Source organism: Coturnix japonica, chromosome 4 (assembly GCF_054131305.1).
Source record: "Coturnix japonica strain WE chromosome 4, WE-NBRP24, whole genome shotgun sequence".
NCBI classification, from domain to species: domain Eukaryota; kingdom Metazoa; phylum Chordata; class Aves; order Galliformes; family Phasianidae; genus Coturnix; species Coturnix japonica.
In genome coordinates, this window is record NC_140666.1 from 80675675 (window position 1) to 80689485 (window position 13811).

A 13811-nucleotide genomic window follows, 5' to 3' on the forward strand; every position below is an offset into this window, starting at 1 on the left:
ATGTAGCTCACTTAACACCATACCTGGTACCACATGCCTCCTCCACATCCTCAGAGTTTCAATTTTCACCTAAGCTCCTCAGTGCCAGTCCATTCACAGAATCACAGAATGACCTGGGTTGGAAGGGACCTCAAGGATCATGTAGTTCCAACCCCCCTGCCTGGCAGGGCCACCAAACATACACATTTACTAGATCAGGTTGCCCAGGGCCCCATCTAACCTCCAAGGACAATCCTGCAAAAGGCAGTGCTTGCTTCAATACAGAGCATGATCAACTTATCTGTAAAACTTCTATCAGTATAACAAGCATAACTCAAACCAATTTTTGGTAGTTTTGATTGTATGACATATAGATGATTAGATAGATGTACAATACTCTAAATTCTCCACAACTGAACTGAAAATTTCAGTAATTCTGACTTTTCATTAATTCTTTCCAGCTAATTGCAGTTGACATAAATACATATTTTCAAATAACAAGAAATGACAAAAATCCCTAACAGATGGAACATGGCGTACACCAAACCAACAGCAACCAAAGATCGTTTCCTAATGGCAACTAACAAATAAAAGTCAAACTGTATCTCACACCTAACAGCCCATGACGCAAGCAGATGGCTTTAATCCCACTGCGGAAGATTTTCTTCTCCACTGAGAACGCAGAGGTGACACAGCCATCCACTCTCATCAAAGTCCTCCGTTCCATTAGGAAATCCACATCTCTGGGGCTATGCACACAGAGGAAGACACACACTTAAGGTAAAACATATGCATTAGTAGACTTGTATTGAGAGGATCCCCATCCTACCTAAACAAAGCAAGATCCTTGAGATCACTGGCAATCTCTGGCAGTATCTACAGTGCACTGCACTTCCTTAGACCTAAAAGCAGAGCTGTTTGTTGCATAAAGTAACAATTTATCACTGCACCAAATCATCCAGCGACACTATTATTAATGCTTGTTGCAAAACTAATGCAAATTCAGTGCTCCTAGATCCTATGCCTTTTTCTAACAACAGCTCAACTTCAAGCACAATGCTTTGCTGTTTGCCAATAACTGTAATCAACAGTTCTTAGTTTCCATTCAGTTTAGTTATGAACTCCACAGTTACTAGGTGTAACCAGATAAAGTTTTTCACACTTTGAAAAAGCCCCAAAGCATTACACTGAAGGGAAAATAATGGTCAAAATTCTGATGCAAGCCTATGCTCACATATACTGTGTACCACAAGGTATTCACTTTGTTGATGAAGTTTATGCTTTAGCAGCACGTTCAGCCTCATATATAAAAACCTAGAATCCAATTCAAATTCCAGTATTCTGCCTTCCCCTTGAAGAACTTCTATGATTCACAACTCCCAGTCCCCTTCCTCATTTCAGAACCAGTACAGACCCCATGGAGAGATTACACCAACTCCTGATCACACAGTAACCAGAATTTAACTAATCTTTCTGCATTTATCTGTAAAGAAATTATTGAGCTGTTGTGATTGTTCTGCTGTTAATTTTCAGGTCAAGTTCAAACTTCAGTACATAAACTCTGACACAACAAAACCTGCATTCCATATAAACTAATAATTTTGTACTTTTGTACATGTGCTTGTATAAAATCCCTGCAGTTCGTAATTAGCTTTTAAGCAAAATGAAACAGAACAATAAAAGCTTTGGGAAGTCAGCGGGCTGCAGAGCGAATCCCCCTCACCCTGGCTTTGAGGTACACTGTGACAATCCCTGTAGGTCTCTGCCTAGCAGAGATAACAGGCACTGTCAGAACAGGTTTCCTATAGCAGATTGCCTAACTATCTGAGAAGTTTCCCAAGGAGATTATTTTCCCAAGGAGAATATTTTCACATCTAATCAGTCTTTCAGCTCGGCCCAGACTGTCCATAAAAGACCTCGTATTGGAGGCTGAGACTTGATGGAGAGCTGAAAAAGTTCAGTCCAGTAGAAACAAAATTAAGTCCGAATTAATTTTTGTGTAGTTTACTGAAGAAGAAATCTTATCACTAACCTCCCTTATCTTATGTAATTTCCTATGTTTTTTAATGATTGACAGGATACAGTTCTATTATGATAGATCTCATAAATAAAATAGGAGGCATTAGCATATGCCTCAATCAGAGGGGATGTGTTTGATTTAAAATAATAATAAAAATCACAAATGTTCAATCCCACCTATAAATGCAATATTCAATCCCAGTGACAATGGGACTTGATATAACCATCTTCAAGTGTCACAGCCTGTCTGGATTGGCCAGATTCAAAAGATTCAAGTCATACCCATATCACATATCCCAAAGTTACATTTCAGCCAAACAACTTCTGGAAATCATGTAAATATATTCTAAAAAAATCATTTCTATGTCCAGTATGTACCACACTTTAAATATTTACATGTTTCTAATTTCAAAACAAGGATGCTTCCACCTCTTCACTAACTGCTAAAACTGAAATGCTTAACAGGTCCAAATGAAGAAATTGGCAGACTCATCTGACAAACAAATTCCTAATAAATACTGAAAAGAAATGCATTCCGTGTGCTTTGAGATATTTCATAGTGGAATCTTACACTATGGATGTGCTTGAATAACAAGATGCATGACCATGTCTGGATATATATAGGGCTTTTTTATCCCTGGTAGGCAAAGGGATAAGCTTCATTTGCAACAGTTCAGGAACAAGGCTAAATGAAGAGAGAAAAAACTGAATCAAATAAGGAATCAAGCGAGATTGTATTTCATGTTCAGTATTATTCACTTTGAAATCAAGGAAGACTATGCACACACACTCACACAAATAAAGGCAGATATAGGAATAGAATCTATTGTTATACATTGGAAAAAAGCAAAAAGATATGCTATTCCAATTGGCCTCTTTCCCTCACTTTGTCACTACTGCGTTGTTTCCATAAAATACAAAGAATTACAGCTACAAATGTGAATCCAAAAAAAAAAAAAAAAAAGATAAACCACCTCTGGATATTAGAATTTATGGCTCTCCTAGCAACTGTATTTCACACACTTGCATCCAGGCAGCGTTCTGTATGGTGTTTGGTGTGGGCTTTTGTGCTTTCCCAGCAATGAGGTTGAATTATGGTTGCTGTGGGAACTGTATCTCTGAATTTCTTGACTTATGCCACCATCTCAGCTAAAATGTTACATTAACATAGGTAAGTATGTGCTGGGTTTCTTACCAGAAAAAGGAACCTACATGGATTGTTACACATTTAACTCTTCTTACCATAGAAAGAACACATGGCTGTGTCTGTCAAAGTAGAGAGCTCTAATTGTTCTCACACTGCCTATACAAGAAGTAAAACAGAGCCACATAAGACCTGTGAGTCAAATACAGAAGGGTACCTACAGGAATAGCAGAAACACGATGAGGTCACTGAAAACTTGTTTTTGCCATCTTCTTTTATTTGTTCCACCTTTTAATTTCATGGTTTCAGTACATGTTTCTTTCAAGGTTTTAAGAGAGGATGTATACAATCGTCATCATCTCTGGAACTGAGTGAGCTTTCTGTGTGTGATGGAGCTGACAAAGCCAGTATTGCCTAGCCCCAGTCAACAAGGGCACTGCTATGGTATATTGTGAACACAGAGTAAAAGGAAGTGATTCCTGCCATAAGATTACTGAGGATGGACATTTGACAGACAATATAGATCACAAGCTGCTACAGAGACATGCATCAGTGTAGCAGAGAGGCACAGCCTCTTGCTGCTGCTGGAGATGTTCTTTGGCAGAGGCTGATTTGTCTCATGGCTGAAAGAAGAAATCAAAGTTCGAGGTCAGTTTCTTTGACCCCAAATACACATTTTGCTCTATCCCTACGACTATATCTTGTCTTCTGGTAAAAACAGGAAAGGGAGGGAGTTTTCAACAAACTTCTGTATTTTGGAACCTTCGCTGAACAATTATGCCTCTAAAATCATCAGATTAGAAATCTGAAATACCAAGTTGATATTACAGAACTTTAAAATCCAAATCAAATCCATTGCACAGTTGCTAAGTCCAAAAAAAAAAAAAAAAAACACCAAAAAAACCCCAAAAACCATCAATATGGAAATTACTTCTAAAGTGAGATTGTTAATTACTGTTAGGAAGAAGAGGAAATCAAAAAGCAAACTAATGTCACAAAGTTACTAAGGCACTGGCATATTTGTGAAGGACACACAGCAATGCACAGCTACTCTGTCCATGAACTCATGACTAAATAGCTTCCACTTATAATACAAAAGGTGAGTGTTCCACTAGGGCAAGTGGGATCTAAACCTCTATTAAATACAGAAAAAACAGCCAAAGTAAAACATAACTGTACTCTCCTGACTCAGAATGGAGGAGACAGCATACATGAAAATAATATCCTACCAAGCCTAAGAGATACACTTTCTGTCTATTTGGAAAACCTCAAGTTTATAAAGTAAATTAATTAATAAATAATGTTCTTTTCAACCTGTAAGTGCAAGGAAAATAAGAATAAAGCTTAAAATGTGAGCTCATAACTATTTAGAATCATAAAATCATTTAGAACTGATAATATCTACTTTGCATATTATTATGAAGGTCAAAGTTAGAATCATACAATCATACATGTATGGTGCAAAAGACCCTTAAGATCATCAAATCTGACCATCACCTCACACTAGCAAAGCCACCATTAAACCACATCCTTAAGCACCAAGTCAACACATCCCTTGAATACCTCCAGGAACACAACTCCAGCTCTTCATTGGGCAGCCCATTCCTATGCCCATCCACACTTAATGCAAAGAAATTCTTCCTTATGCCCAGAGCCTAACTGAGGCCATAGCCTCACATCCTACCACACTGATCACCTTGTATTCTTGTCCCTTCACCAGCTTCCTGCTCTTCACTGAATGCACCTGAGCAACTCAGTAACTGTTGAGCTTCTTTTGAACAAAATCCAAACCACAGAATATTTCCAGAGCAAGCACTCAATTTCAAAGCAGAGTTTACGATGTTAATGCAAGAGCTTATCAGAGAGCCTCCTAAACTGAAAGTCACCTGATAACAGAAATAGCCTTGAGGTTAGAGCTTCCAAAGATCTAGAAGGTTACACAGTAAGACAGACCTACTAAGAAACCATTAAGACTTGTAAGAGTAACACTGCTACTATTAGACATGCATCTTTAAAGATGAAGCTATTTGAGTCTAGTGAAAAGAAATTATTCTGGATACAAAGAGAATGAATATTACTATACTTTGTACCTGACAAAGAAAATGTGGATAATTTTAGTTTCAGGGCTCTGAGAAAATTCTATTAAATACAGTAATTATTTGAGGTAGATCTTTGAAATGGAGAGGCACATCACTGACAAGGAAAAAGTGCTAAAGTCTCTTCTGAACGATACATGCCTTCTCTGTAAGTAAAACCTCAAGTTACTGGACCCTATTAGTTTCTAGACTTAACTGTCTATCAATTGAATTCACAGCCTTTAACAGTAATATCAAAATGGTTCCAACTAAAATAATGGAACTGTCCTTTACATCATACTTCTGAATGACTAGGCAACGTCATGCACTTCAGAATGACTGGAAAAGCCTGATTCTCCTTCCTAACCAGCACAGTAAATTCATGCTAACATGCTTTTTCCTGGTACTTCAATAGTCCTTTATAGCTCAGAAATGGCATATTTATAACAAAACTGCACTGCAGTTTAAAATAAAATCTGGGGGAAAAAATAACAAAGAGAAAGTAGATGGTAGCATGCATTAGTTCTGCTACTTTAGTTACAACTGCTGTTTTCAAAATACTATCTGTATCTTCTTACTGGGACAAACAAGAAATGCCCTTTACATGGAAAAAAGAAAAACATTCAAAAACCCTTTGTAAAATACCCTGTAAGCCACATCCATCTCACTGGACCACCAGGTTCATTCTGCATGTTGCGGATAAACCCGCAAACACCCACAGCATCCTAGTCAGGAAACCTATGTTTATAAGGAACTCATAATATTAAATAATTTAATATAAGAAACTGCAATCATGATATCAACCACAGCTTTTATGGAGCTCTACAAACACAACATTTGAAGATGAACACTGAAGTGATAGTCGAAAACTGAAGGCAATTTAAGTCTATCAGAAACATATATATATATATATATATATATATATATATATATATATGTAAGTCTATAAGGAAAATCCTTAAAAATCAGCAAAGTATGAACTGAGTGACATAAAAAAGGCATCACAAGACGTTTCTGAATTCAACCTTCCACCCTCACCCCAACCAAAGAGAAAACATCCATGAGGGTTGAGACTTCGTTGCATTTAAAACCGTCGGAAATTTGTGAAGTAGCTCCCTCTTCTGGTTTAACACACAATGACAATTCAACTTAACCAGCAAGATGCAGAATTTGGCCAGTACACAGCATCTTCCGTTCTTTTGGGTTCTGTCCCAAACCATCAAGTGATCACACAGAGACCTAGAGAGATATGAGCTACATACATGGTTTTGAATAAGGAGCCTGGGACACAAGGATGGTTGAATCCCCTGAGCAGCTCAGTAATGACCTTTGGCTTTGTACTCCTAGAACTTAAGCTTCTGGATTGAAATACTTGAAACAAAACAACGTAACATCTTTAGAATTCATTTCATGTTTAACAGGTTCATACAGATCAGCAAAAACTGCACAGTGCTTTCTGACTTGACTGATAACATTAGAGGGGGCTTTGTGAAGGCTTGGTGATTATTCTGCATCCCAGCTGGACCAACAGGCAACTCCATAAAAATCTATATTCAAGCTGAATGACAATATTTAATTTAAATACAAAAATTACTTTAAATGGCAAAGTTGTGGCACCACTGAAATCAGTTTCCTCCATCAGTGCTGTTATTCATAACAAAATCATGGCATAAATCAAATTATAGTGTATTTAATGAGAAAAAGGGAGCAGAAAAGATATTCCTGTTAAATTCTGGACCAGATAGCTTGAAAGCATGATGTTTGACTTGCTAATACCTGCATAATCAGGCACACAACAGCATGATTTCATCTTTCATGATGTGTATACCAAGTGCATCTTAGAGGATGCAGCCAACTGAAACGCCCAAGGAAATTTTGATCATTCAACCACAAATAAACTCGAAATTGCCAGGAATTACTTGGATGGAATTGAAAAGATCGTATAAAATAGTAAGCTTTGGAGACCTGGAAATTGTGAGAGACAGAGGGAAAAGAGGTAAGATTTGCTGTGCAAGCACCTGCTGCAAATGGCAGACTTCCAGTGGCACAGAGGGGAGACCCCTTCGCCAGACTCTGCCACAGTCAATGGACTGAGACCCCCCATAACCAGCTTGGCAGAGAGAAGAGGTAAAGGAACAAAGAGAAAGTAAAACGAAATCAACTGAGACTAGAAAATATGACTGAGTGTGTAAGTAAAGCCATTACAATGGGGCAGACTGGAAGGAAGGAAAAAGGATCAATAGGAGATTAGAGAGGAAAATGTGGCTGAAGACCACATCCTAGACACTGAGATTGTGAAGGCCACAACTTCAGACATCAAAGAGCCAGAGGATCACATAAACAAATACAGGATGTTACAGGGAGTGAGTCCTTGAAAAGAACAGGGAAAAAAAATCTGGAAACCCGGCAAAAAATGTTGCAAAGCTTAGTATGTTTTTCAGGTGTCAACACAAGAGACCATACAGTGAAGAGATGAAAAACGGGGAGTTTTGCTGAATGTACAATCATGGATGTATGAAACAGAATTGGAATAATAATATCATCCACATAAATGGTATCAGGAGGTACATTAGGGTGCATACAAGCCCTGTGATGCACCCTGCAGTGCTGTATGGAAGCTATCAGTGTACACTGTGGTGAGGCAATGGGTTTACCAGCCTCTCCCAAAATTGCAGGCCTCAGAGGATCATGGTTCATCTCAGCCTAACTCCACTTTGGACAACTGGAAGACCAGAACTGTGAGGCATGTCCATCCTACTAAGGCCTCACAGAAATACATCCATTCACGGTGATCACACCTCAAAAGAAACACTGACAAACTGTTAAGAGCTGCTACTACGTCTTTTTAGGAGAAACAGGACAACCAGTTGTTTGGTTTGGCCAAGAGAGGACTGAAATAGCAGCACATCTACAGATAGAAACTCCCTATTTAATTACACGTGAGTAATGAAGACATGGCCCACAAGAACGTCACTTCAGCTGCAAGCTTGTGCAATCAAATTGCTTTCCATGGAATTCATGTAGCACTGGCAAAGACAGTACTGAACCAAAAGCAGACTTACTGTCTCTGAAAACTACAGTGAGCAACAAACTACTGCACATAAACCTTACAATCACTGAATTCAGAATCATCGGTTCCCAAGACCTCTGGCACTTTCAAATAGTACACTGCTCAAATGTATATTGACAATAAAAGCGGTGTTTGATCCACCTTATCCACTCAATGACTCACTTTCAAATTACTCAAGAAGAAAAGAAAATGGTAGAGCAGCGTAAGGCAAGTATAAGGAAAGTTTACATCACACGACTCACAAGGTTACTACTGCTCAGGTTTCATGTAACTCAGCAGCATAAATTTACAAACTGAATGAAAATTAAAACTGTTAAACCAATTTCAGCTCATGAGTTTCTGAGGATTTATCAAGATTGAAAACTAGAAATACCAACCTTGATTCAATCTTCTCTTCAGCATACAGTCATTAGTGATTGCAATGCTATTTATGTTCTGGACGAGATCTAACAGATTTGAGTTTACCCCTCGGAACATCTAAAACGTATTTGAACTTACACAACATTACAAAAAGTTGATATGATTTCAAACTCAAAGCAAAGGGTCTTGTACAAGCAGTCCTACTCACAGTTCGCTACATTTTTGGGGGCAAACAGCATGAGATCTGGTTTATCAGGAGTTCAAAGCACTGCTCAATAGCAGACACTAAGTTCCTACCAAAAAGAAATTGCAACTTTTCATATTTCATTCTGCTACATTGTAGCTGGGTACTCTCATACTGTTCCTCATGCAGCTTTTGCGAGGCTGCACTTAATGTGAGCAAAGTGCTTTGAAATCTTTAGCATGAATAAAATATATTTTGCACTTAGATGTTAATTATAGAAGTAGCAATATTTTAAATAGGGTTTTGTTTCAAGAAAGCAAGACTAAATCAAACATGGTTATCTGGGCTTTGATTGCTATGTTTTACTTACTATGCTCTATTTTTCTTTGCATTTGAAATGTGCAATTTTGCTTTTCTGTTATGGAAATGAATGTTTTTTTTTCATCTAACACATCTAATTTTGGAAAAAGAATAATTTTCTTTCTTAGCCTAAGACAGAAACGTTGCTGAACACAACACAGGAGTCTTAATGACAGAGTGCTGCAAGAGCACTGCACACATTCAGTAACAGCAGCAGCAAGTGGTGCCCAGAAGACTCACTGAATTAGAATTATGAATACATAAATGGTTAAGTGCACAGATATATATCTACATGAACACACCGTCATATTTAATGTACATTAATTAGTCCTTCTGTTCACTGATTGGGTAGCCTCAACTAATGCATCTGTAATCACAGTCGTTATGGCCTTTCTTGAAAATAAAAGGATTCTGGATAAAAATAGAAGAAAAATCTGCATTGAAAGTCCTAGGAATAATCAATTTTCAACTAAAGGTTCTATTTGGCTTTATATAATTAAAGCTATTTCAGAGAAAAACTTCAGAAAATAAAAAGTTTGGGCTATGTCCAAACCTATCATGCAAAAGGTCAAGCCACCTGTTACTGTAGTACTTCCTTTCAGATGTTGTTCTTTCCTTCTGCAGAGAGTGCTGGTTATACTGCTGTACATGTCCCTAGATATCGGTAACATTTAGTAGACAACATTTATTTTGGAAAATGGAAAAGAAGAACAAAATGCACGTTAAGCCTATTAACCAAAATGGGGTGTACTGCCTGCAGATGATTACGATTCTGCAGTCTGTGTGACCAAATTACGGTGCTTCAGCCTGTGTTCAGTCCTCTGAAATTCACCTATTCCCATGCTGAGGAAGAAAGAGAAAACATACACGGTTTCCATTTATGTTAGGGTATAAAACTGGCATCCATAAATTGTCTGTGTTAAAGAAAACTGAAGTCAGGGGTTAGCAAACTAATTTTGAAAGTCACGGTTGATTCTGTCATATGACAACGACATCCCAGTAAATCAAAGGAATGCAACACTAGCACAAAATAAAACATAATACTATTAAAGCAGTGCTGAAACACTGGTATTTACCCAGACAAGTGAGGTTAAGAAGCATATCCCACTCATTCAAATCTTTAAATAAAATTAAATGCCAACCTAAAGCTTGTTTTCAACTTTCTATGATGCTTGAGAAATTCTGTCACTCACTCATTACAGTCCCTCACACGGACGTAATTTCCACCCCCAGCTATCGTCATCACATCTGGTTTAGTATGCAGTTATACACAAAAAAAATACCAAAGAAAAAAAAAAAGAAAGAACAAAATATTACCTAGGCACCAAATCACAACACATTTTAAGGAATACTTTGGTATGCATGCGAGTGTAATTATGCACACTATTAAGTAAACCTTCAAATAGAAACCACCATGGAATAGTTTGGGGAAAAAATAAACTTAGCCCAAAGCCTTGATTGAGCTGCAGCTTCATTATCAGTCACTGGGGCTTAAATCACTGCTCCAAATAGAAAAAAACATGAGACACAGACATAACAGAAAACTTGGCATCCCACAAAATCACAGATAACAACACTGAAAGAGACCTCAAATCATTAATCTTTCCACCTGCCCCATGGCAGCATCTGCAGCTTTCTCACTTCAACCTACATTTGCAAAACAAACTTTAAGTGAGTGAGATTTGGCTGTTTATCCACCTCATCTGTTCTAGGGCTTCATCACTGCAAAGCTTTTCCTGCTGTCTAACCCGAATCCAGCCTCACCACCAGAAAGTTTTTCAGCTGGCCCTGAACTTGTCACGTGTTCACCTTGCAAACAGCAGTGCAGTTAGTGCACACTAACAACTGACATCACTGAGATGAGGTCCTTGATCCACCAAACCTACTGGAAACAGAATCAGTGGAGACATGGAAATGTGCTCTCTGACACCTGCAACTCTACATATAGCATGTACTGGAAAACAGAGGTTGAAATATAGTGTATATTCAAAGTGGTTCAGAGGCAGAAGGCACCAAAAGGCAGCTCCTTTTTAAAGAATATTCAGAAACGAGCCTTTCCAAGTTACAACTCCCATCAAAGTTAAGAAAACACAACGAAGGCACAAAACTCTCACATGTACTGCATGGCCTCACGAGCAACAGCAGCGCCAAGTGCCCAAGTGGACTGATGCCACCTCGTCCCATAGGACAAAACCCAACATCTCCCCACAGAAGCCAACCGGCCGAGGTGCTCACACCAGGCCCCTCAGCAGCCTGAGCCCCTTTCCCCACCTTCCCTGAGCGCAGCCAAACTCTCCACCACCCACAGCCATCCTCGTTAGGCCAAGAGCAGCCGCCACGTTTCGAGGCCATCGGCCTGGAGTCTGCAAGCCACCAGCGGGCAACAGGACGTGGGAACGGCCACTTGGCTGCACCCCAACTCAGCGCCCCGTACTCACCTTCGGAGACCTCGAACTCGGCGGCTCCATTGAGCTGGTAGAGGCACCAGTCAACCGCGCTGTCGCCTGGGGGGGCGCCAACTGGAGGAGGAGGAAAGGCAGCGTCAGCCGGGGCACGAGGGAGAGGAGACGGGAACGGCGGGGGGGAGTGCGAGGGGAAACGAAGGGGACGGAGAAAGGAGCGGACGGATGAGAGGGGACTACAGGGAGCCAGGAGAAAGGAGCGCGTTTCCAAATACCCTGCTTTTGGGACATGTGTGCAGCCCTGCCAAAGGTGCCCAGTGCTCTGAACTGTGATTTGCTCCGCTCCCAGCGCCGCTAAGCTCGGGCCGCCTCCTCTCTCTCCCAGCGGAGCGAGCGGCGCAGCAGCCGAGATGCCTCGGGGCGCTGAGGGAGCCGGGGGAGGGCGGACGGGAAGGAGGGGCGGCTCCACCCGGAGCTCTCGGCGGAGGCGGCGCTGCCTCTCGGCTGGACGCGCCCGGCCTCGGCCGCGGCCACAACAGGTGAGAGCGGAGCAGCACCAACACGACGCGGGGATACCGCCTGCCCTTCCTCCCTGCGGGAAGAGCTCGGAGCCTTTAGTGCTCTTGATCCAGTTGTGAGGATGGAGAGGGTTGCTTGCCCTCGAGTTTGCAGGTCTGCGAGCTGTCCTTCTAGCTCTGTGATAGGTAACTGCGAATGCAAACCTCTTGCAAAGTGAGCTTACGTGCTGTGTGTAACGACCCTTGTTTTCACTGGAAGTTTGTAGATTCTAGAACATGGAAACAGACAGATAGAGCAAACTTAGCTAGATGTGTCTTTATTCTTACAATGTCCACCCCAAAAGCACCACAGGAGGATATGTGAAGGTACGTTGCCATGTGGCTTCGTTGGCTCAACACAAAGATGTGGCTTTGTAGCTCACAGCCAGCAGGGGCTGCACATGCCATCCCTCTTTCTGAGAGGCCCACACGTGCCATAGCTCACGTGGAGGAAGCAAACACCCTCTGCATGGGAAAGGAGGAAAGTGTAAGAATTAGTACAGGACTGTAATCAAGCCATGCTAAGAGATCAGGAGCACAAGAATAACGTACCAATGTAGGCAGCTGTCACAGCACAGCGGCAGCAGATCTGCCACCTATAGCTTGTTGCTATTTTTGAAGCAGTGTGTTAAGCGGTAGGGAAACGTTATCTCTGGCATAAATCCCATTTGATGTGCTGACATTCGTTCCTTTTCATAGCAGGTGATGCCTTCACATTCGTACGTGCTTTCATAAACTGCAAGTGATTTGATTCAGTTTTACTAATGAAAGTTTTCTGCTCAAACATTTATGTTTTTATCCACTCCACACAGAACAGTGTAACACTGTGACCCCTGTGAAACAGCAAGGAGGGCACTTACGTGTTCTGATGAAAATAGCTTTAAAATGGGAATAACATTCTGCAGACATTCTCAGCTACTTTAAGAAGAAAGTAAATGCCAACACTTGAGTATTCCTGGAAACTTCACCTGAATTACGAAGACCATAATGCCTTCTGAGGTAAAAGAACATCACTTCATTTAGACTGTGTGTGTATATATATCTCTCTAAGCCATATGTTTGCTGGATGTGCAATAGCTTTCTTGGAACTGAAAAGGTTTAAGCCGGTGATTTGAGGGAAAACACAGTTTCATAGAGCTCTATTAGTAAAGCTTAATTCAGCTGTCTTTAAAGATAATAACTCCCTCTACAAAGTACACACAGACCTTGATTGCTCTTCACAAAGCATTATTTTAAATAAAATTAACCTTAGGATTCCTGCTTTGCCCCTTAATTTTAGGGAAAAATTATATTCGGGAGTATATCTGGGAATATTGCTAAGTAATAGGGGCCTTTATGTGGGAGAATCCATTCATATCAAGCTTATTTTTTTTATGAAATACAGGAATCAAATCTTCAAATCAATATCAATATACAAATACCATTCTGGACTTCTGGACTTTCTGTCTAAATGCAGAGTTTACTTGAAGTTTGGTCTGTTTCTACAGGTGCTTTGCATATTTAAACGGATTAATTTGCAAGTTCTGTTTGGATTTATCTTCTTATTGGTGTAAAGCTGTAGAGGGACGCTTAAACTATTTGTGATTGTTTCCTCTGGAGATAATTGATTCAACTAAAACTAGTTAAACCAGTAGAGCTAAATCAAGAGATAAAGATGATGG

At 40.1% G+C, this 13811-nt stretch overlaps 1 protein-coding gene across 6 annotated transcripts in view; it reads right to left on the reverse strand.

Moving 5' to 3' along the window:
- Positions 1-12027, reverse strand: part of PPP2R2C (protein phosphatase 2 regulatory subunit Bgamma) — a 148495-nt gene extending 136468 nt beyond the window's left edge. For all 6 annotated transcript variants that reach the window (XM_085547364.1, XM_085547374.1, XM_085547370.1 and 3 more), the window contains exons 1-2: positions 11869-12027; positions 11630-11710 (exon numbers count right to left, since the gene is read on the reverse strand). In XM_085547364.1, coding sequence (XP_085403490.1) covers positions 11630-11710; positions 11869-11884 — 97 coding nt within the window. In that variant the 5' untranslated portion in view covers positions 11885-12027. The remainder of the gene's footprint in view (positions 1-11629; positions 11711-11868) is intronic.
- Between the last annotated feature and the right edge of the window lie 1784 nt (positions 12028-13811).